The sequence below is a fragment of the Phocoena phocoena genome, chromosome 12 (genome assembly GCF_963924675.1).
Source record: "Phocoena phocoena chromosome 12, mPhoPho1.1, whole genome shotgun sequence".
Taxonomy (NCBI): Eukaryota; Metazoa; Chordata; class Mammalia; order Artiodactyla; family Phocoenidae; genus Phocoena; species Phocoena phocoena.
Window position 1 is genome coordinate 565,307 of NC_089230.1, and position 23,091 is coordinate 588,397.

At 42.7% G+C, this 23,091-nt stretch overlaps 1 protein-coding gene across 2 annotated transcripts; it reads right to left on the reverse strand.

Moving 5' to 3' along the window:
* Positions 1 to 129: 129 nt before the first annotated feature.
* ERMARD (ER membrane associated RNA degradation) lies at positions 130 to 22,654 on the reverse strand. 2 transcript variants are annotated; one of them, XM_065888777.1, is made up of 17 exons: positions 22,492 to 22,654; positions 21,017 to 21,156; positions 19,959 to 20,060; positions 19,578 to 19,667; positions 17,316 to 17,413; positions 16,738 to 16,874; positions 15,241 to 15,355; positions 14,206 to 14,308; positions 10,673 to 10,702; positions 9,946 to 10,014; positions 8,187 to 8,360; positions 5,336 to 5,419; positions 3,701 to 3,777; positions 3,019 to 3,144; positions 2,486 to 2,704; positions 1,514 to 1,627; positions 130 to 344 (listed from the first exon to the last, which is right to left on the reverse strand). In XM_065888777.1, exons 1-17 carry the CDS (start codon positions 22,607 to 22,609, stop codon positions 164 to 166), a joined length of 1,977 nt encoding a protein of 658 aa, XP_065744849.1. In that variant the 5' UTR covers positions 22,610 to 22,654; the 3' UTR covers positions 130 to 163. The 2 variants fall into 2 exon arrangements, with proteins under 2 accessions (XP_065744849.1, XP_065744850.1); XM_065888778.1 differs by lacking the exons at positions 10,673 to 10,702; positions 21,017 to 21,156; positions 22,492 to 22,654 and having other exon boundaries at positions 164 to 344; positions 19,959 to 19,997.
* Between the last annotated feature and the right edge of the window lie 437 nt (positions 22,655 to 23,091).

Genomic DNA, 23,091 nt, shown 5'->3' on the forward strand with positions numbered 1-23,091 from the left:
ACCAACAACTTGGGAAAAGCAAGTCAGGAAACTGCAGAGCAACGGACCTTGTGCCCTGGTCAAGCAGTACCTGGAATCCACCCTGCCTTTGGATTTTCAACTCACATGCTGTAAAGTCTATTCAGGTCGGGTTTTCTGATAGATCCCAAAGCATCCTGACTTATTAGACTACTTTACTCGTGGATTTCTTGGCTAAATGTATTAACATTTGTTTCTTCTCACTAAAAGTCCAAATTTTCAACAAGGCCACCTGTGTGAGATTGACAGCTTCATCCCACTTGTTCTTGTCTTGGCTGGTGTAAGCCGCCAGGTTCTCTGTGTACTGCAGGATGGACTTTAAGAACCTGTTTAAAAGAAAGAAATTAATTTCTTTATCTATGCCCTTGTAAAATGCAATAATGATTTAAATGTATCCCCTTCATTTTGAAATTACAACTAAAGTTCTGTAGTTATTTTTTGTCTGAGGATTCAAGAAAAAGAAATACATTCAAAACAGAAATGAGAGAATACAAATTGGATAAAGGAGAAGAACGCCGAACTAGAGTGTCACTGGAGGGGATGGACACCTAGACTCCACACAGCTCACATACCCTCCATCTTTCTCTACCAAATCCACATATGACGGATGCTCTTAGCTGATGGGACTCGGTTCCAGAAAGGACCTTAGAGGCCGTCTGGACCACACTCACGCGTAATAAACCCACAGGACACAGGACCTCGGGGGCTGTGCCTCCTGTTCCCACCCTGATGACCAGCCTCCCCCGACGGAGAGAGGGGCCACCCCTTCAAAGGAGACACGTCCCACCTGGAGCAGCTATTGCAGGCTTTTCCTGAAAGATAATTCGTCAGAAAGTTCACAGGGGAATTACCTCTGACTGATGGGAAGAAGCGCTATTTTCACATTTTCCAAGTTCTCCTCAGAGGTTCCCAAGTAGCCTAAAATTTTCTCCAACTATGAATTTTTGAAATTTTCAAACTTAGGGAGAAGTTAAAAGAATAATACGATGAAAATCCACAGACCCTTTGTCTAGAGGCGTAGCTTTCCCGTAGGGTGATTTTGCCCCCAGAGGACTGTGGCAACATCTGAGCCGTTTTTAGTCATCACGACTGGGGGCTACTGGCATCTAGTGGGTGGAGGGCACCACCCTACAGTACCCGGGGCAGCCCCGCGGCAGAGACAGTCCACGGTTTTGAGCCGTGACCTGGCCCCAGGCATCTGCACAGCTGCCTGAGACGGTGGCACCCTCTCCAGCTTCCTCCCGATAACACTGCCTGGACATTATTCTTACACCAGAGGGAGGAATTCCTAAATCATTCACATGTAAATCACATTAAATTTTCTGAAACACGTCAGTTTTAAAGGCTCACAAATTTGCACTTAAGTCCACAGAGAAGAACAGTTCAGGACCAGACTGTGGGGTTGAAAAAATCACCAAGAAAATAACCAACAGAAGTGAACATGATTCAGAATTAGCAAAACACAGCTGCGTCTCCTGTACGTGAGGGCACTGACCTTAGATACTGCTGATATTCCGAAGTATTTTTCCCAAGAACCACATGAATGTTGACCAATTCCAGTGCAACCAGCAATAGAATCAGATAAAGCACAGGAGACAGAAGCTTAATACTAAAAATAAGGTGAAAGTTAAAAAACGTAAGTATTTATCACCTTTATAAGGAGAAAAATGTTTCACCTAACCAATCCTTTTCAAAAGTCCTTAAATCCAAACTTCTCAAAAGAACACTCTTATGTGGACAGCCGTTATCCCAGTGGCCGTGAGCCCCGGCCCCTGCAGGCTGTGCGGGATGCCCCCCAACCTTGGGCCTGAGCTCCTCGCCTGGTTCTGAGCCCGCAGGCGCCCTGCCTGCTCTGAGGACCAGGCTCCACCGGCTCGGCACCCGGTCCCTTTGCCCAGTGGCAGCTCCTTCCTTACAAGCCAGCGTTCAGCAAAGGACTCTCCCAAGAGGAGAAACACAAACGGCTTAAACGTGAGAATGGGTTCGACGTCTCTGGGACCAAATTCCAGTTAGAGTCAGACTCCAGTCTTCCCGGGAGGCATTTTTAAATATATCCTGTTTTGGGGAAGGATGTGTGGTGTAACAGCATCATCTCATAAACTGCCGGTCAGGGTGTATGTATGTATGTATGTAACCTTCCGAAAGCAAAGGAATACTTACTAAAAGCTTTATAAACACAGATACCATTCAACCCAGAAATTCTAGGAATTTGTCCAAAATGGTAATTTCATGAGGATGTAGCACATTCTAAAATACACAGTGCTGGCATCCCCAGGTAAATCTGCTGTCGTATTTTAAATCCGGGACCATAGAACCCATATCCCAAAATTATAAATTGTATTTTTAAGTGACACATATGTAACTTCTCCTGAAAATAAGTATTTCTCTGAAGTCAGGGGTAGAAGTGTACCCTGAGGTAAGAGCTGCCCAGCAGGGCTCCTCTAAACGAGACCTGCGAGCCGCGCACCTGTGAACCAGGCGCAGGTAGTTCCGCCGCTGCCGGGAGCGCAGGCTCCTGTCCTCCCACTGCCGGCGCCTCAGCCCCGCGCAGGCGGCCACCTGGTCACACACGCGGTGGCAGTGGGCGCCGATCTTCCGGAGCACGGCCAGCACCTCCAGGACGGCTCTGGGGCAGAACAGGGTCCGGACAGGGATGCTGCAGAGCTCACGGAGCAGCTGGGGCCACCTGCAGGGCAGAGCGAGAGTCCCGAGGGCCTATGGTCACCAGTCCTCCGCGGCCTGCACACCTGCCGCGGCCTCCAACGCGGTCTCGGTTTCCTGCTGCAATTGTTACACTGGGCTGGTGTCGATGGTGAGAACAGATCGTGTGTTGTAACGTCCGTCAGACAGACCAACGCACGCACCATCAGGGCTTATCTAATAATTCCTCCTGGGACACAGTAGGATTCTAACACTACCTTCAACGTGTAAGACTTCAAACACAGAAAACTGCAAGGTCGGCGACCCCAATATACTTCACCCCGGATACCCTGAACTTACTTCTCAGGTGGAAGGTGCTCCGAGTCGTGAGGAACGCGGTGGGTCTCGGGCACGTGGTCACACAGCTCAGCCACGATTTCTGTGATTAAAGAGTGGCAGGCATTTATTTCAGAATTACCTTCTGATCTGAAAAACAGAAAACATTTAAAGATACATGACAATGAGCAAGATGCCTAATTAGTGCCAGTGCAGAATAATATTTCAGTGGTTCACTGAGCAAAGCACTCAATCTGCAACTTGCTTTCCCCAAAAATAAAATGAAAAAGCCACCATCAGAGGGAGAGGTAAAAAGAAACGACACAACACACTGTGGGCGATGCACCTGCTGTCAGAAGATGCCCTGTGACCCTCGAGAGTCCTCCCTCAAGCTGACTCTGCAGTGTGTCCACGCCCACTCCTCTCCTGAGCTTCAGACCCGCTGTCACACCGTCCACTAGGCATTTCTGCCAGATGCCACCCTCCTCCACACAAGGCCTGCCTCTCGTCCCTGTGCCCTTGGTCTCTGCAAACGGTTTCCCCATGACCGGGCCCTGAACCCCCAGTCTTGGCCCTCCAGTCACCAAGACCTAGCAACTCCTCCTTGGGATCTGTCTCCCAACAGGCTTGCCAGAGAAAAAAAAATCGTTCATAGGCTGACATTCTCGGACCCTCGCGAGGCCTGCGTGACTTGGGGGGCACTCACCGCTGAGCCTCCCTTTCGGATCCTTCAGGCAAAGGCAGCAGAGGCCAAACTCCGATGCTCCTCTCACAGTTCAGCACCTGACAGGACAATGTACAACTGCTTTTCAAGATTTTTAAATAATGTTCTAGAAAATATGTTTTTAAGTTGTTACAGATGTTGTCATCACTTCCAAGAAAAGACGTATCTGTAAAATTGTTACAGATGCCACACTTTAAAACTAGGTGATGGGTCTGTTACTCGATCAAATCAGGTAAAGGAAGGCAGGTGAAATATGGGATTCCAAGGAAGTGTCCAAAATTCTTCTGACGCTTCCTGATGAGAGTTGGTCCGTGTCCCCACCCCTGGTTGAGGCCAGCCGTGGCGAATAGCTGTGGCCTTGAGAACACAGGGAGAAGCAGGTTGGAGATGGGCCCCTCCCCTCATCCCCACCTCTGCTTGGGTGCAGCTGGCCGAGCACCCAGCACAGACTTCCACTTCTCAGATGGGTTCCTGTCTGGCAGAGCCCGTCCCAAATTTATGACCCACAAAAGCACAAGCAAATTAAGTGGTTGTTGTTGATGCCACCAAACGAGGTACTTTGTTACGCAGCTGATATCCCAAGCAGCGGACTTAGAAAGAACAGGATGCAAGATTGGCTGCAGAATAAAAGGTGACTAAATCACATGCGGCAGGAGTACGAGGCCACGGAAAAGGTGAAGGTGCAGAACGCCCACTGTGAGGAAAGGAAGGGGCGTTGACCAGGGACCTGGAAGCAGCAGCCAAGGAGCAGGAAGGCTGGCTCCCCGAAGCTTCTCTTCCTTCCAGAACCTTCCCTCCTTTGCTGAAGCCTCCCTCCCTGAACGCTTCTGGGTCCTCCTTTTAACGGCTTTTGTTCTGGAAGCTCGGAATCACGATGGGCAGACAGTGCGATGCGAGTGGATAAAGGTACCAGAGCGGCCCGACGCGCCATCGCAAACAGGACCCGCTGACACAGGAACTCAGGCTGATTCCTTCCCGCAAACAGCAAGGACAGAGCGCCGCTGGGTTCTGCTCCTGCACAGCTGCTGATAACCCCCTCCTACCTGATGCTACTCAGGACCTGTCTTCTCCAGGCTCGGCTTCTCCCCGGCGCCACTGCAAATCTCCCCAATCCATTCTGTGCTGATTTTACAGCTTCCTTTTAGAATTTCTCAGTTAGCAACTATCATGATTATTATATTCTTGGAGACGACCCCATTTTTGCCCCCTCGTACCGCCTACCATACAGAAAATAAAGTCTCTAGGCTACTCGCCAAATTGTAACTTCCTGGTAGAAATGCTTAAGAAAGTTTGTTGCCTGCTTGTTTACTTTACAGGTTAACAAAGGCTGGCCTCATAAAGCTGGCGTCCCTCACCACCGAAAAGCAACACCTGTGACCAATCCCAGGTTAACAGCACTCAGCCACCCATCAAGTACCAAGAACGCCGAGGACACAAACCCCACCACAACCCTAACTGCTGGACCTTAGAAAGACACAGTGGCTTGGCCAAGGCCATGTGTCCAAGAACGCAGGCTACAAAGCCAGCTCTGCGGACTTGCAGCCCGGCTGGACAAGGCCTGCCTGTACCTCTCAAATCTCTGCAACAACTGACCTGCACACGCCCCTCCCCACACACCTGCTTTTTAAGCTGAGAAACTGGATGGCAGCGAGCGCCGTAGGCTTCTGCAACGCTCACCAGTGCTCTCACTGCTGCCTTTTCCTGCTTTAGAGAAAATAGACAATTGTTACTACAACTTCTGGTCAGGCTCCTACTTTTCTTCTATTGCATCTTAGGTCATTTAAGAGTCCCAATTTCCAATCAGCTTCCTTCACATAATTCTCTCAGCTAAAAGAAAGCAAAACTCTTCATTAAAATAGGTCTAACAAGGCTTCCCTGGTGGCGCAGTGGTTGAGAGTCCGCCTGCTGATGCAGGGGACACGGGTTTGTGCCCCGGTCCGGGAAGATCCCACGTGCCGTGGAGTGGCTGGGCCCGCGAGCCATGGCCACTGAGCCTGCGCGTCCAGAGCTTGTGCTCCACAATGGGAGAGGCCGCAACAGTGAGAGGCCCGCGTACCGCAAACAAACAACAACAAAAAAAATAGGTCTAACATAGTAGTCAAACCGTAAGCAACAAAATTTTTAAATGAGGCTGATTAACAATGATAAATTACAAAGGCCACTCTGTTCACAATGCAGCAAAACAAGAAATAAATGGGGGAAAAAAAGATGCCAAACAATTGGAAAATGTAAGAGATTCTCCTAAAAAACTAGGACATAAGAATTTAAACATTAAAAATCAATATAACTAAAAGAGGATTACATACTATAAACACTCAATTGCCACACATACATTTTTAAAGGAGTAAATACAACATTATTTACAGCTGACGCATCTGTGTAACTGGAAGACCCAAGGTGGCAGACTATTGCCAAGTCAGTGAGCTAAGAGTGGACAAATTTAATGCACACAAGCCAAGAGCTTCCTACGTACAAGCAGTAGCTACCCAGACTCTCAGCAGCACAGAACAACTCATATAGTTAGTCGCCACGTGGAGAAGAGATGCACTCAACTTTCACTCACACGGATACCTACACGCGTGCTACACGGAGCAGAGAGAAACCAGCCCTCACTGTGTGGTGAACGTCCGGCGGGGTCGCCAGGACTCACACCTGAAGTCAGTGACGAGCCGGCAGCCACCACAGCACACACGGCTTCTCCCCTGAGACAGGAACCTCAGGAGGGCCTCAGAGCACAGTGGGGACACGTGGGGGCCACACCCCTCCCAGGGGCTCAGGGGAGCAGTGGGGGTGGCAGAGGAGGGGGGATGCAGATCTGGGGCACCAGCTTGAGGTAGAGGATTGAACGTGGAGAGTGAAGAGTGGGGACTGGCCTGTGTCAGGGAACAATGTGCAATCTTGCAAAAATGTCAATTACCCCCACATTAATCCATCAGAAGCCCATTCCTGTGGGCTGGTTGGTTGGGCTTGGGCTTTGTGTTTAACTACACAGGTTCACCGAAATAATAACAATTAGGGAAGAGGCAGGACAATTCTGAAGAAGAAGAGGGGCGGGAAAGTAATCTCTCAGATATCAAACTGTACCAGGAAGCTTAGTAAAGACAGGCAAAGAGAGTCCAGGTCTGCAGTCCAGTGCACACAGTATAGAGATGTTTATTCTCTAAATGGCGTTTGGCCAACTTGCAAGCAATTTGTTAAAAAAAGAAAAAAAGTACAGCTAGATTCTCTAACTCACTCCCAGCTGAAATAAATTCCAGCTGGATCAATAGCTGTAAATCAATAGATGTAAAAAAAATCAACAGATGTAAATGATGTAAATTTACATCAACAGATGTAAATCAACAGATGTAAATGATCAATAGATGTAAATGATTTACATCAATAGATGTAAATCAACAGATGTAAATGATCAATAGATGTAAAATGTAAATCAACAGATGTAAATCAATAGATGTAAAAATCTATAAAACTATACAGGAAAACATATGAATACATTTATAATTTTGGAAAGCAAAGGGTCTTTTAAGAACGACTTCAAATGCATAAGTCAGAGGGAAAAAACATCAAAACCTAAAGACCGGTAACAAGCAACACATACTCTGAAAATGGCAAATAAGGCTAATAAACCAGTGAGGAAAATGAAACTGAATAAAACAGAGCAAAGATGTTAACAGGAAGTTCACAAAAGAATTTCAGCATCATAGTTAGACATTTTCCACAGCAGAGAAAATTCTAAATCACCCATCAATGAAGGACAGCTTAGACAAATAATGACACGTTGATAAGATGGGGTATCAAGCAGCTGAGACAGAGTAAGGTAGAACAAAGTTGCCAAAAATAAACTGTTAATGAAATGCTAGTTATAAAACAGAGTATGTCCTGCTTTGGAACCCGCACTGCAGGCTCATGGAAAGATGTGGAAGCAGAGACACTCAGCTACTGACAGCAGTCACCTCTGGGAGAAGGGATTCCTGAGAACTTTCACTTTTTGTATTAATTTTTCTACCCTGTTGGAATTTTGAAACAAATTTTACCATAACTGTTACATGTACAGTCTGATAAAAAGATTAAAATATAACTAACAATCTAACCTATTTCTTTTAAAATATAAAAGAATTACAGTTTATTGACAAATGCAAATATTCTACTCTCTCATTTAATATTAATAGTCCTCTGTAAATTTTTCCAATTTATTTAGTTAATCCTGTTTTATACTTTGTTCTCTGGTTTGCACATCCCATCACCGTTAAACACACAAGCAAATGTATGCTTAGGAAACAGGCTGAATTACTTGAGGTGATTTATTTGTTATAGACAATGCCTGTACATATGTACACGTGTTCAGGTGAGGCACACTGTGCTCACAGAAATTAAAAGATGAGTGAAATATAATTACATTTGACAATAAGCTACTTCCTTCATAACTTAATGACCGTGAATTTAATTAATTTTCTTTCCTACACATTACCTTAAACACTGATAATAGATCTTCATCAATAAATCTGAGTAAAAGTACAAAGCAAAATGCAAGCAACTGACTGGCTGCTTCTTTCGGAAATTCGGGTAAACTGATCTCCCCGTGGCTTAAACGATCTCTTAGACGGGGACCTTCCTTATGGTTCAGGAAATCCCAGAGAAATTCCTATCAAGAAAAGGACACAGAAAATATTTGGTTAGTATTCTCAGCAGAAAGAAGGAAAGTCCGAAGGCCCAGAAAGGGCAAGCCCAAAACATCTGAGGAGCAGCAATGTTCATTACAGAAAAGTTAGCCTGAAAAAGAAAGTCATTCAAGGTCACGCAACGGAAAAGTATCAAGTTACGATAGCCCCTGGATCTCTTGGCTTTATCACTGCACTCGACTACCTCAGGCAGGACTGCACCCCACTAGCTCAGCACGGCCCTGAGGAAACCCCGTCCTCTGTAACTGCACTCCACAGCCTCAGGCAGGACTCCCCTGAGGGCGCCCTGCTGTCTGTAACTGCACCCCACCCCTCAGGCAGGACTCCCCTGAGGGCGCGCTGCTGTCTGTAACTGCACCCCACTAGCTTGGGATGGCCCTGAGGAAACCCCGTCCTCTGTAACTGCACCCCGCCCCTCAGGCAGGACTCCCCTGAGGGCACCCTGCTGTCTGTAACTGCACCCCACCCCTCAGGCAGGACTCCCCTGAGAGCGCCCTGCTGTCTCTAACTGTACAGCCTGCTCCTCAGGTAGGATAACCTGGGGAGCCCTGTTTCTGTATGTGCTCCTTGGCTGATTGATAAGAACCTAAGAAGTTTGTAGAACTCACCACCAGGGCTGCAGAACTGCTTGCGTGGCTCCAGTGCTTAGTAAAAGTACCCTTTCTCATTCTCACCCTCGTGAAAAACGAGAACTGGGTTGACCACATTTGGAAGCCAACTTTCCAATCAATAAAAGAATCCACTGCTGTGCTCCTGCACGGACAACACCATTTTTCTTTCCCCTCATGGCTCTCCTTCTTACATGTCCTTTCTCACATCACTCGTTTACTTCTGAAGCCCTATGAAGACACTGCTTCTTTCTTAATGGCGAAAATCCAAGGACTCTTCCACAACATAGAGGAAAATAAGTCAGAAAACCCAATTTGCTGACCCAGGCAAATCGCTGATGGACAAACAGAATTAGACAAACTACTTCAATCATCCTAATTTCCTGATGGCAGAAAGGACGCCCAGAGAGCGTATGGAATCTGACTAGTGTCACACAGCCGGAACTGGAACCTAGGTTGCTAACTCCCAGTTAAAAGGAGAAAATATGAAAATTCTATTTACAGTCCAAAGTAGTCACTACAATAACTTCATAACAACAAAACTGTGATAAATAGAAAATGGCTCTAAATAACTACCTTCTCTAATCCAACACTCTGTCTTACTAGTCGCATCTGACTTTGCTGTCATTCACGAAGCAAATGCAGTCCCTGCTACCAGCGCAATACAAAACCCACAAATTCTAATATTGCTCAGAATCAGGTCAGCTAAGTCATCAGGCCTTAGGAGAAGGACATTTAAACAAAAACATGAAGCACAGTACCTGAGCTGGGCTCAGAGCCAGCAAATGACAGTTGCACAGACAATGAAGTTCAGACATGGGAATGCTTCAGAAGCATTTTTTATGGGCACGTCACAAGCCAAAATTAACATCATTTTTGAGAAGTGCTAATCACATCCATAAATACAAGGATGTTAGATCGTAAATGCCTAATACTTTACCATTGCAGGCTCTCCAAGGAAAAGAGGAAGTTGATTGATTTTACCATCATTCAAGTGTTTTGCCAATATCTAAAACAGCAAAAAGAAGTAAGTTGATTAACTGGTACATATACAGAACTTTCAGTGTCAAAAGATATTGTACATTTGGTATGACATGCTGTGTAAGTCCAAAGCAGAGTAAATGAAATAAGGACAGTCTTAAGAACATAGCAACCACCTGTTCAGAAAAGGTTTTCTCAACCAATACAATGACTTTAGGAAGATATATATATATGTGTTCTTAATTGTGTGTATGTGTTTATGTATATTTACATGTATATAGGTGTGTTTATGTGTATTCATGTATATATGTGTGTGTGCATTTATGTGCATATATATGTATATGTGTATTTGTGTGTTTATGTGTAGTGTGTGTATACAGGCATACGTGTATACTGTGTTTATGTGTATTTGCAAACACTGTGTATGTGTACATGTATATACATGTGTATATATGTATGTTATGGCCTTTCCATAACTTTAGAAGCTAGGTTAATAAGACTGGGTCTCAACTAGTCTGAAAACTATATGCAACACTATCATCACCTTTTTCTTTTTTCTTTTTCTTTTTGCTTGTATGACTATCAACGTTTTCCTGTAAGCATATGATTTATGGCTGATCTTTAATTTTAATTTTAAAAGAATACAATGTTTTATCTGTTTCAAAATACCTTATAAGTTTACTTACCTCATCAAAGGTAGTATAAAGAGCTGTTGACTTCAGAAAAGGAAATAAAAGAAATAATTAAAGCAAAATACAAGTAGTGTGACACTATTCAAAGCAGGAAAAAATTCTAGCACAGGGCCACAAATATGAAACCTTCTTTTTTGTAAATAAATCTTTATCTAGCAACACTTTGGGAAGAATGTCATTGACAACATAAACACAATATAAAAGACATGAAAATACAGCAACCCTGGCAGTCTAGCCATGTTAGAATACTGCTCTAACAAGTACTGTAGCTCAGATACTTCTTTTTTTTTTTTTCTTTTCTGTTGAGAAATGTTTTTTTATTGTTCATGGACTACTGATCACAGACAGAAAGCATCTGGCTTATTTGTGACTTCAATCATTAGCTCTCCATTTTAGGTTAATGCCAATATTTGAGAATCAGGCCTGAGTGAAAGCAGTAATAAATACTAGACAGAAATGAACAAAAAAAGTCAGAAGTATCATAGTCCAGATTTCCAGAGGTCTGATCTAAATCAGCATATCTCAGTTAACGGGTCTTTATGATCTTATAGATTTGAATTTAAAGTGTGTAATTGAGTTTAAGGACTTGATAAGAAAATAGCATCTTTATTTTGCAAATTAAGGGTAAAATGGCTGTTCAATTTCTTCATACAAACTGGGCTTTTAAAGCATACATTTGACTAGCATACTTAAATATTTTACCCTCCAAGCATTTTTTCCCGCTTTTTTTGTTTTTTTTTTAACATCTTTCAGATACCACAACTTCACAAATCACTACTCACACAGAGCACTTCTACTGATGGCTGGTATTTGTGTGCAAGTGAGCACAACTGAATATTTTCTCCAACAAATAGCCTTTGTTTTTCATGCTTCTTGGTATAATCAGTCCAGACTGTATAGACACGGCTCGGGGCCAGGCTGCCTCAGCACTCTAATCCCAACTCCACACCTTCTACAAGTGAGACCCTGAGCACCTCCATGCTCAGCTTTCTCTGCAGAAGTGTAAGTGAGGAATGCCCATCTCAAAGGCTGCTGGGGAATTCAGTAGGATTTTACACACAGGTGCTCAAGAAATGTGTTATACTTATTAATGCTTATTAACATATTTTCATTTTAATATTATCAAATACTCCTGAACATTCATCACTGTGCAGATGACGCTAAAGCCCATGTATTGCTGACCCTAAAATTTTTTCCAAGCTCTATTCTAAATATTCAATTGCCTACTAAATATCCCCACTACTTCCTCAAAAAAGCTGAACTTTTCATTCATCTCCATAAACGATGTGAATTAACTTCTACCTTTTTTTTTCTGCGACGCCGTGCAGCTTGCGGGATCTTAGTTCCCTGACCAGGGATCGAAGCTGGGCCACGGCAGAGAAATTGCGTAGTCCTAACCACTGGACTGCCAGGGAATGCCCAACTTCTACCTTATTTTATGGAGTTGGTATAAATGTCTTATCTCTCACACCTAATACACACAAGCTTCTAAAAGTCACTAGGTCTTTGCTCATCTTCATATCCTGCGTTGATTCTGAAGAGACCTTATGCCATAACAAGTATTCAATAAATAATTACGGCATTTGCACAGCACTTTATAATTTTCATGTACGTATTGCTTTGTAAATAAATTGATGCTATGTTTATTCTGGATAAAAGCCTGAGCTAAAATTTAAGATATTCTTCGATAATCTACATCCTCTGTAGAAACAGTCACACTATTTATTTGTGCAGTGAAATGACAACTAAATAACCAAATTCATGGCACCACAGAGCCGTGCAGTGACTGGTCATGTTACCATGAAGTCAATTGTAAGAGCACTCGAGTGAGAGCTGTGACAACTGGGGCTCTAGTTTCTGCTGGAAGACCCAGGCTTCACTCCACAACACTGGACTGGGCAGAGCCTACATCAAAGGCACCGGGTGTGGGCACCAGCAGACATATATGGATGACCCACTCCAAAGGGGCCTACACCAGAGAGCTCTACAAAAATGCACATAAGGCAAAGCAGAACTGCCTCAAGATAAGACAGAAAGAGAACGCAGAGAAAAGCAGCTGTTAGATCCGAGTAGATGTGGCTCTGGGAGGTCACCACTGTGGCCGGGAGTGGTCAGGCAGGGGACAGTGGGCAAATGAGAGGAAAGACACACATGTTCAGGAACTGGCGAGGAGCTTAAATTATGCTGGGAATCAGAGGGAAAACAAACTGGAGAAAGGCTGAGGCCAGACTCTGACATCCTTACAAGCCATGCAGAAGCGTGAGCCTTGCAGGCAGGTGCTGGGAGCCATGGAAGGTTTCTAAGCAGAGGAAACCATAAAAGACACAGGAACACTCGTGAGTTTAGAAAATAATTAGTGGCGGTGTGAGAATGGATTAGAGAAGGAGAATCATGAAGACTTGTGGAAGATGAGTTACCAGGTGAGCATGATGGGGAGCCAGGTGAGGCCTCAGCACTGAAGGACCACAAGACAAATCAGGAGTAGAACTGATCGGCAGGACAAGTCCATGAGGAGAATGGAGTGCAGGCAGAGCATAAGATGGTGCTAAAGCTTAGTGCAGAGCAATTCAGAGAATAAGGATAATAAGGAATACCAGAGAACAAATTTGTGGAAGAAAAAATTTGCTTTTCTGAAATAAAGTAAATTTGAGATGCTGGGGAAAACTCATATGAAGATATTCAACAAACAGGTGTAAACCTAACTCAGGAGATCAAAGAACCGTGAGTTAGAGACAATGCCTTGGAGACTGCTGGAACTTAATGCTATAAATTGCCCTCTTGGCACTGCTTCAGCTGCATCAACAACTTCTGCCATGTTGTGCTTTCATTTTTATTAGTTTCAAAGTATTTACTAATTGGTGTTGCTCCCACACAGGTAACAGCTTAAGGCATGGTATTATGTGAGGTCTCCCAAGGAATAAATGTAAAGAGAGTACAGGGTTGAGAACAGAATTCTGAGGAATGCCTATATAAAGGGGCACAAAGAGGAAGCTGAACTAGTGAAAGCAACAAGAATCCCAAGTATGGTAGATGCTGCTGTTTGTCCCATAATATATATTCTTCCTTTCCCCTACCTAATGGATTCTCCCATAGCTAACTAGGCCCGTGGCCACCCAGAGACATTGCTAAGCCTCCCTGGCAGTTTTGGCCAAAAGGAAGCAGTATCCTTCGAGAAGGGCATGCTGTAGACCACCCACGGCCCACCTCATGGGGTTACAATAGTACACCAGTAAATATGGCTACAGAGAAAACAAGCATCAACGCATTTTATGACACCATTAGGTTTAAAAGACTACTTGGAAATATGACAGAACCCTCAAAGACAATCACAAATAAAATAAATATGTAACATATAAAATCACAATAGGAAGCCACAAAAAATGACAGTCAAGCCTTCCAAAGAAAGTTCTTAGCTAAAAAATTCATTTAACAATAAGCAAAAATATGATATTAAAAGCTTTTAATTAGGCACGGAAAAAAGTCAATACAGCAACAACAGTCACCATCAACCATTTAAAGCAGTGTACCTCAGCAGTCAGAAGTCTCTTTGGACATTTGTTAACTGTGGCAAAAACTTTCCTAAGTCCAGTCTCTAGTTGCACCAATAACAATATGGCACAGTCAGCAAACCTGTGAAATTGAAGGAAATAAGCAAAACTTCATGTTTTCAAAGTAAACACTGGCACCAACACCATAAGGGTGCTGTATTCCAGATACTACCAATATGTGTCCAAAGCAAGGAGGAGTGACATTACTCACTAATATGAGAAACAAAACCAGAATCAAAGTCTCATTAGACTAGTGACTGTAAAACTATTTTCCAGTGTCTTAATGTATGATGAAACACTTTTAGCAGCTGCAGTAGAATAAAGTGTCATCAAAGATCTGCAAAACTTGTTTCTTCACTTCTAAAAAATACTCAGAAACCAGGATTTCAGTGGGTTCTCAAGGTATCCAATCAAATGTACATATCAGGATAAGGTAACTTGAAAGGAAGTAAAGACCACTGACCTCCTGATGCTTCCACTCCTGGGCTTGCTCCCCAGGGAACACAGAGACAAACTGTCATCTTCTTTCTCTCATGATTCTCTAACATTGGACACTATGTTTCAGTCACAGTAAGAACTCAAAAAACTATTAATAAGTTGATTCTGAAAACTGATCATCAGGGAGCTCCCTGGGGGCCTAGTGGCCAGGGTTCTGGGCTTTCACTGCTTGCTGTGGCTCGGGTTCAATCCCTGATGGTGAAACTGAGATCCCACAAGCTGCACAATGCAGCCCCAAAATTTTTTTTAATTTTTAAATAAATTCATTAGTTAAATAAAATATAACTGTCTTTATTAATTGTACAAAAACAGTACAAAAAATAATGCTTAAAACACAGTTACAAGATGCCTTTTAGTTAATTATATGAAGATATTCTATGCTCGGGTCTGCTCTTGAGTCAGTCCCGCTCCTACCTGCTCCAACTCCAATAGCGACAAAGCAGAAAGGTTAGGGTTTTTAGAAGGCCTGGCCTCCAAGCTGCCAATGACCACTATGTAATGCCACACTTCAGTTACCTGTGAGACTTGAAGTTGAGTAATGCAACTTCCCAATATGGCAACATGATTTTTAGTATAAAAGTGGATTTCTTCATCACTTCTTCTAATACTGAAAGTACCTCATAAGTAACATCTGTAAAAATAGCAAATATTTTTAAGCACAACCACACTAATCAACTGAAAAAAAGGTGTAAACACACTTAGGGAGTGATGCCACTGAGCCGACCTCTTCAGGAAAATAAACCGTGGGCCCTGGGCAGCGTGCCACCTAAGCGTGAGACCACCTGAACTAGCGCCAGGGTTGCAGGTGACCACAGGCACCCTTGGAAAAAGGGAACGTGGGCAATTACGTCTCTTTAAGCTACAACAACTTTGAGTAGAGGAGTTCAGGGCCAACAAGCTGACCACAATGACCAAGAAAATTAAAAATATCTTCAGAAGATACAGGAATCAAGTGTGAACCCAAAGGTAAACTATGGACTTAAAGTGATTATGACTTGTCAATGTAGGTTTATCCTTGGTAAAAAATGTACCCTCTGGTGGGAGATGTTGATAATGGGGGAGGCTGTGCGGGGGGGCAGGACGGGGTGTGGATGGGAAATCTCCGCACCTCCCTCTTGATGTTGCTGTAAACTCAGAACTGCTCTACAAAAATAAAGTCTTAAAGAATATATACATTGGGCTTCCCTGGTGGCGCAGTGGTTGAGAGTCCGCCTGCCGATGCAGGGGACGCGGGTTTGTGCCCCGGTCCGGGAAGATCCCACATGCCACGGAGCGGCTGGGCCTGCGTGTCCGGAGCCTGTGCTCCGCAATGGGAGAGGCCACAACAGTGAGAGGCCCGTGTACCGCAAAAAAAAAAAAAAAAAAAAAAAAAAAGAGTATATACGTTATTGGCAGTCACCTGACTACCAGAAGGATCCATGATACAAAAAGGCTAAGGCTGCCGGGACCAAGATGATCTGTACTGTTCCCTCCAGGATTAACATCAGCAAATACAGACAAAACACTTCAGCCAAAGTGGAAAAGAATGAGCCTGGAGCAAACACATGGTTTAACTGCTCTTTCAAAGTCCTGTGTCCCCCAACGCCACTAATTTGGTAAATGGCTTTCTCATGAAAAGAAAACAAAAGATGATATAGGAGAACATTTATGCTAGTGGTACTTTTGGCCTAAGGATTATGAGTACAAAGACACGAGAGCTAAAAGGAGAAGGGAAAGTGCATTACAAACTGGTCCAAAGCCATTTGTATGCCAACATATCTGCACGATGAACTAACTTTATCATTAACGTTGAGTCACGTAGCCATGGCCCTCAGATAACCCTGGGGGCACTGTGGGAAGAGGTAAGGGTTGATGTGGCCAAATTTAAGAGGTTCTTCATGAAACTTTCAAAGGCATCTTGCCCCTGGAGAATAACTATTCCACCTACAGAGTTCAAGTCTCAATGCTATTTAATAACTCTATAAATATCTTTACAGAGATATATTCAGGAAAAATGTGTCATGTGGTACTTACCAGGGAAAACGATCAAATCCTCTAAGCTTGTAAGAGTTATGAAAGGTCGATGTGCCAATGTGAACTTAGTTTGTTGAAGGTAACCCTTTAGTAGTTGACCCAATCCTGCTGTCAACAATATCATCATTGAACAGTATCTAGTGGAAAATACCATAGAGATCCATTAGAAAAATGAACTCAGCACACATATAAAAAGCTCACTTTCAAAAACAAAAAGTTTAAAATTAAGAAAATAAAACAGCATTAAATTGCAGGAAACTCCACGGGCTGTGGGGATGGAGCTGTGCAGTGGTCGGGAGGACCAGTGACATCTCAGAAACCTGTGAGCTTGAACCTCGGGTCTTCCACGCACCAGGGCGCTGTGCCCATCACCACCTGAGCTTCTGGGGCGCAAGTCAGTGAAATCATAACCCTATCACGCCAGTCATTCTGCCACTAACATTCAGTTTTATCTTCAAAATCTTGTCCCCAAACTCTCATTCTTCTCAAAATACATCTTTCCTTGATGTGAAATTCAAAATAAAACAAACTCTTAAGTATATCAAAAAAGAGAGAGAATCCCTCCCCCAGCATCTTACTTTGGAGGAATCTCCTCAGGTGCCGCGAAGCCGTGCCACAGAACGTTGCGAAGGTTGAGTCCACACGGAGAGCCCACGAAGACCTTGAGCACGTCCATCTAGGTAGTGAGGGGCAGATCACCGGTCACTGAGTAAACCAATACAACACTGGGATTATGTGAGCTCTCTTCTTGGAATTAATGGAACCAACGGTATATAGTAATGATAACAATAATAATAGACCAACACTTGCTGAGCATTCAACATGTCAGACACATTTTGTGTCTGTTACTCACTAACCCTCAGGACAACCTCTGAGGAAAGTATTATTATTCCCACTATGCAGAAGAGAAAAATATAAGCAAGGAGAGGTGAGACCAAGGTTTCAGAGGCCACAAAGCCACAAAGAGGGATGAGATGCCATCCAGGCTACACTACTTTCATACCATACATCAACATGGCCAGTATCTAGATAAAACAAAACAGAAAGTGATAAACAGAAACTCCACAGTAAGCGGTGTGTGCTCGTGATAAAATACAGAGGGCAGTGACGAAGAGCCAGACCACAGAGGCTCCAGCCTCTTCTCTGACTTGAAGCTCACCGTTCACCTGCTCTGTCCCTCCAACTACAAAGCAAAGACCCTCCCAATACAAGGACCCTGCTTATCAAACTGCAGTAACTATACCTTTCCATGGGCTGCCTCTGGGTCTGGAGCACCACACCTTAGAGGAGATTCAGAAAAACGGAAGCCATTCAGAGACTAAAAGAACTCAACCCCACGTCACATGAAAGAAGAGCTGAGCCTCCAGGAGACTCAGGAGAGGACTGAAGCTGTCTTCATACAACTTAAAGACTCACTGGGAAGAGGAAACAGATGCATTCTGGATTTCCCTCGAAGGGCAGGAAGTTTATAAAGAGGGGTTTCAACTCAATGTCAAAAAGCTTGACAGCCGGTCCTTCGATGCTATTCTGGGAAGTCTTGGCTCTCACACTAATTTTAAATACTTTACTATCACCTTAATTAAATGTTAATGACTATAATATTAAGAATTTAATATTGTTTTAAATTTAGTATTATTTTAAATTAATTGTTCATACCATCTGGGCAATCAGAAATATATATGCGAATCAACTAGGAAAATTATCTGGGAGCTAAAAGGGCTGCAGGTAGGCAAAAGGCTCACCGCACAACACAGGCAGAAAATAAAGAGCAGAAGAAAATGACGGAACTTAAGAATTCAGCGTGACACCAAGGAGTCTGTATTTCCCTCCACACTCTCCACCAAAGAAAACAATCCTTAAGCTGACAAGGGGTAAGGAACCGCCACCGTAAGAGTGGGAAAGCTCTACTGACAACGGATTTCTTAATGTCTTGTTTGTAGTGTCCTCCCGGCTTGGCACTACCCTGGCTTCCACCTTCACCTCAGCCCGGCCTTATTCAGTTGCCTGAAGGTTATTCACTGGTCTTAAACGATCTTGATCATGTGGCCTCTAGAAGGTTTGAAAACGTGCATAGCTCTGCATGTTTTTTAATTGGCATCTAAATTTTTTTTCCACGGTAAGTTTGAACAGCTGCAAAAGGTGTCATTTCTCGGATGTTAAAAATATTGATCTTTTTAATAAAACTATAATATCACTCTTTAAAGGGTTAAAATTTTATTCTAGAATAAGTATTACAATCTATAACTTGCAGAATTAGCATTATAATTAATACATAATCAGTGGATCAAGACTTCAAATTGCTCATTTGCCTGGCCCTCCAGAGGTTATTATATCAGAGGCTATCCCACCAGAGGTCATCACATCAAAGGTTACTACTACACCTGAGGCCCTCACACCAGCAGTCATCACACCAGAGGCTATTATCAAACCACATTAACACTCAGGACAAGAGGGAGGTGTGTCTTTTGGCTGGAAATGGGATGTGGGAAAGGAAAATATGCTTGAATCACCGAAATTAATTTTTTCCTAACAGAGCATCAATTTTTTTTTTTTTTTTTGCGGTACGTGGGCCTCTCACTGTTGTGGCCTCTCCCGTTGCGGAGCACAGGCTCCGGACGCGCAGGCTCAGCGGCCATGGCTCGTGGGCCCAGCTGCTCCGCGGCACGTGGGATCTTCCCGGACCAGGGCACGAATCCGTGTCCCCTGCATCGGCAGGTGGACTGCCAACCACTGCGCCACCAGGGAAGCCCAGAGCATCAATTTTTGAAGAACAGAAGTACAGCTAACATCGACTGTTTTGCGCTGTGTCTACTCCATCAGGTTTAGGCAAACAAGCTTACCACAGACTGCCCAAAGACTTGAGAGAGCTCCTCAGATGCAATCAGATCTCTTAAAAGAAAGGGGCATTCCTTCCCAATCAGTAAATACACCTAAAATTCAAACAAATATTGTGTAACAATCGTATTATGAGTCAGATGATGTTAACAAAAAAATCGCCCATAAAGCAAGTGTCTGTACAAATGAGAGGACAAAAGTACCGAAGAAACTGACGTTTTTGATCTCATAATCATTCAAAAAGAAAAATATTTTAAAAATCTGTGCTAAGTGATTGTATAGGAAAACAATACTTAAAATCAAGAAATCTGAGCTAAACTGCAAAACAGGTTAATGTTCTTTCTGATACTTTACTGGACCAACAACGAAAGAGTCCTCACACTTACGTCAGCCAGGGCTCGCTCCAGACATGATGTCAGCTTCATTAAGCTAAGAGAGATAGCAAGAGATTGAAGACTTCCCAAGGCATCAAACATTTCAGGAAATAACTGTTTAGAATAAGACATATGTTAGAATTCGTGTTCAATAAGTATTATTTCTCAGAGGCACAGTTCTATTAATGAAGTTCAAACCTCTGATGATTTCAATTGGCATATTTTAATGACTTTTTTGGTATAGGTAAACATTTTCTATATAATAATATCCAAAGAATCAGAGAGATGTTTAACTCGTTAGACGTTCAATATCTAAGGAGTTTTTGGAAAGTTCTTTATTTATTTAAATGTTTATTAAAAGCAATAAATCTGGCATAACTGTAAATTGAAAGGTCAAATATTTTGACCTAATCTTACTTCCCATTTTGATTAGTTCTTAAAAATAGGTAAACATAAGGCAGCTCACCCTGCCACTTAAGGGAGCTACTACACAGGGAAAAGGGAACACCCTTCCACCCTCCATTAGGAAATCCAAAGTATTTTAGAATTAGACTCTTTTATAGTTACTGCTCTACTGTAATAATTTAATGTTCCAAGTGAAATGGTTGGTTTGAACCAACCACCAAACCAACCATCAAGCCATCCAAAACAAGGTTTGGGCCCCAAGCTATTCCTCCTCCCTTCTATTCGCCCTCAACAAGCCAAGCATCCCCACCTCCGGTCTCCCAGTCCCACCGTCTCAAGAACACCTTACTACCAGTCTGTAAAGTCTTTCTTTTTTTCTGGAGCTGTCCATTTTTCTCTGTCCCAGAACCAGCACCCATGCACCAACCTACGTCCCTAAACCCCAATCCTGACACTGCATCCAAAAACTTCCTTTGGTCAAAGGATGTCTCAGCTCAGGCTCTGCGGGCTTTGCCAACAGCTCCAACTTTGCCTTGCAACACTCAAGCCTCCTTACAGCTGAGGGCCCAGAGGATGGAAGAGACCCCTTTAAAATCAGCAAGTAATAAGGGCCTCTAAGTGGAATCTGAAGTCTTTTATTTCTAAAGGTTGTTCAAAAGCCGAACCTCTGGAACACCTGTCCACTGGAACCCCGATGAATATCGCGTTTCAAATTGCCCCTTGGTCAGAGACGACAAATGTAAGTGGACAGCCTGGCACACAGGGCCCAGCAGCCTCACGCTTCCCCCGTAATCCAGACCCTGGGCTTCAAGGATAAGAAAGCAAGTTAGTACCACAGCTCCACATCGTGTGATGCAAATGCCTAAATCATCAAAGAGAAAGGGCTTTAATTATGAAATTTCCATAAGTTGGCAACCAGTTTATAATTGGACTTACAATAAAGATACTCACGTTGTTGAAAATAAGTTACATAGTGTTTATCTGCTTATAAAAGAAAAACTCTCATTAGCGAGTTTGAAAAATAAAGGTTCAAATATTTTTTCATTTTTTCAATCTCTTTATCTGTATATAAGTTTGTACAAAATCAGCTTCATGTTGTTATATGTAATATTTTAACCTGACTTTTTAATGTAACATTTATTAGACTATGAGATTTCCAATGACATTATTAATAATTATTATTATTATTTTGGAACGTATTTAGAATATGAATTTTTGGTTTTGTTTTTTTGATAAGTTTTGGTTGAACATTCACACGGTTCACAACCAAAAAATATAAAACGGTGAAAGTCTCCCTCCTGCCACCAGTTCTCCTTCCTATAGCAGCTACTGTTATAAATTCCTTGGGTGTATTTAGAAATATTTATACATACACAAGCAAATAATACATGTATGTGCTCCTCCTATTTTTTCACTCAGCCATACAGCTCAGAAAGATTTCTGGATCAGAAAGATGGGCCTCCTCACTCTTTTTCACCACTGCATAATATTCCCTTGCGTGCATTTTTTTTTTTTTTTTTCCCATAATTTATTTAATCAATCCACTACCGCTTGACATTTGGCTATTTCCAATGTTTTTTCGTTCTTTCTTTCTTTTTCTATTACAAAATGCTGCAGTAACTTGGCACAAACACACGTTCATACCTGTGACTGGGCCTGTCTTGTACGTTCCTGGATGGAATTGCTGGGCCACAGCACATTCCCTTATAATTTTTACAATTACTATTATTTTTCCCATCCCACACCCCTACTTCAAAAGACATACAAGAATGCCTGGAAGACATTTAAAATAATTGTATGTATCACTGGTCATTCTACACCCTTAATTCATATGACTTCTTTCTTCTTCCCTCTTCCACCTGGATCACAGGCCGTAAGCTGAGAGCCCCTCAGCCCTCACTGCCTCCCGACCCCTTCCTTCTCACACCTGGTTTTCAGAGCCCAGCTTTCCCTTAACTCTCCTATGCTTCTCTGCCTCATTCCCTCTTGCCACATCGATTCCTTTTCTCTTTCAAATTAAGGCTGTACTATAACATCTCCTAACCCAAAAAGCAATGAGCAGAGAGGGAAATTTTACAGGTCAAGACATTTTAAATGCAACAGTATTGACGGGCATTTGGGCTTCAGAGAAAGTACAAACCTGATTCTGTATAAACCACACAGTCTGTAATTGTCGTCCAGCATACTTCACCATTTTGAGTTACAATACTACTGATATCGCAATTTTCTCTGGCTTCAAACCCGAGTTTACAAATCATATCATACACTGGAGGAGAAAGACACGTGGTAATAGGATCCTCTACTAATATCTGAAATATAAAACATAAAACACTGTTTAACATGAAGTAAAAATTAATTTTAGTATATATTTAAGTCACATGAAAATTCTATTCTGTCTATTCTGAGTATAGAATATACTCAGGTATAGCTACTGTGTTAACACACTTTCCAAATGTCATGAGAACTATATGATTAAAACATTGTGATTAAATGTTAACTAAGATTACTTATGCAAATATTTCCAAGTAAATGCTTAAAGATTTTTAATTTCTTTATTAATCATAGTATTTAAGAATTTACAGAAGCTCAGTGTATTTTATGGATAGTGCCTTATTCCTTTCAGCATTCTTTTGCTACCCCAAAGTTATCAAAATAAGCATTTTTTAATGAGGGGTGGGAAAACAGAAAATCAAGCATAATGAGTTAAAAGAGAAGCAAAATCCATAACTCTGACTCCCTA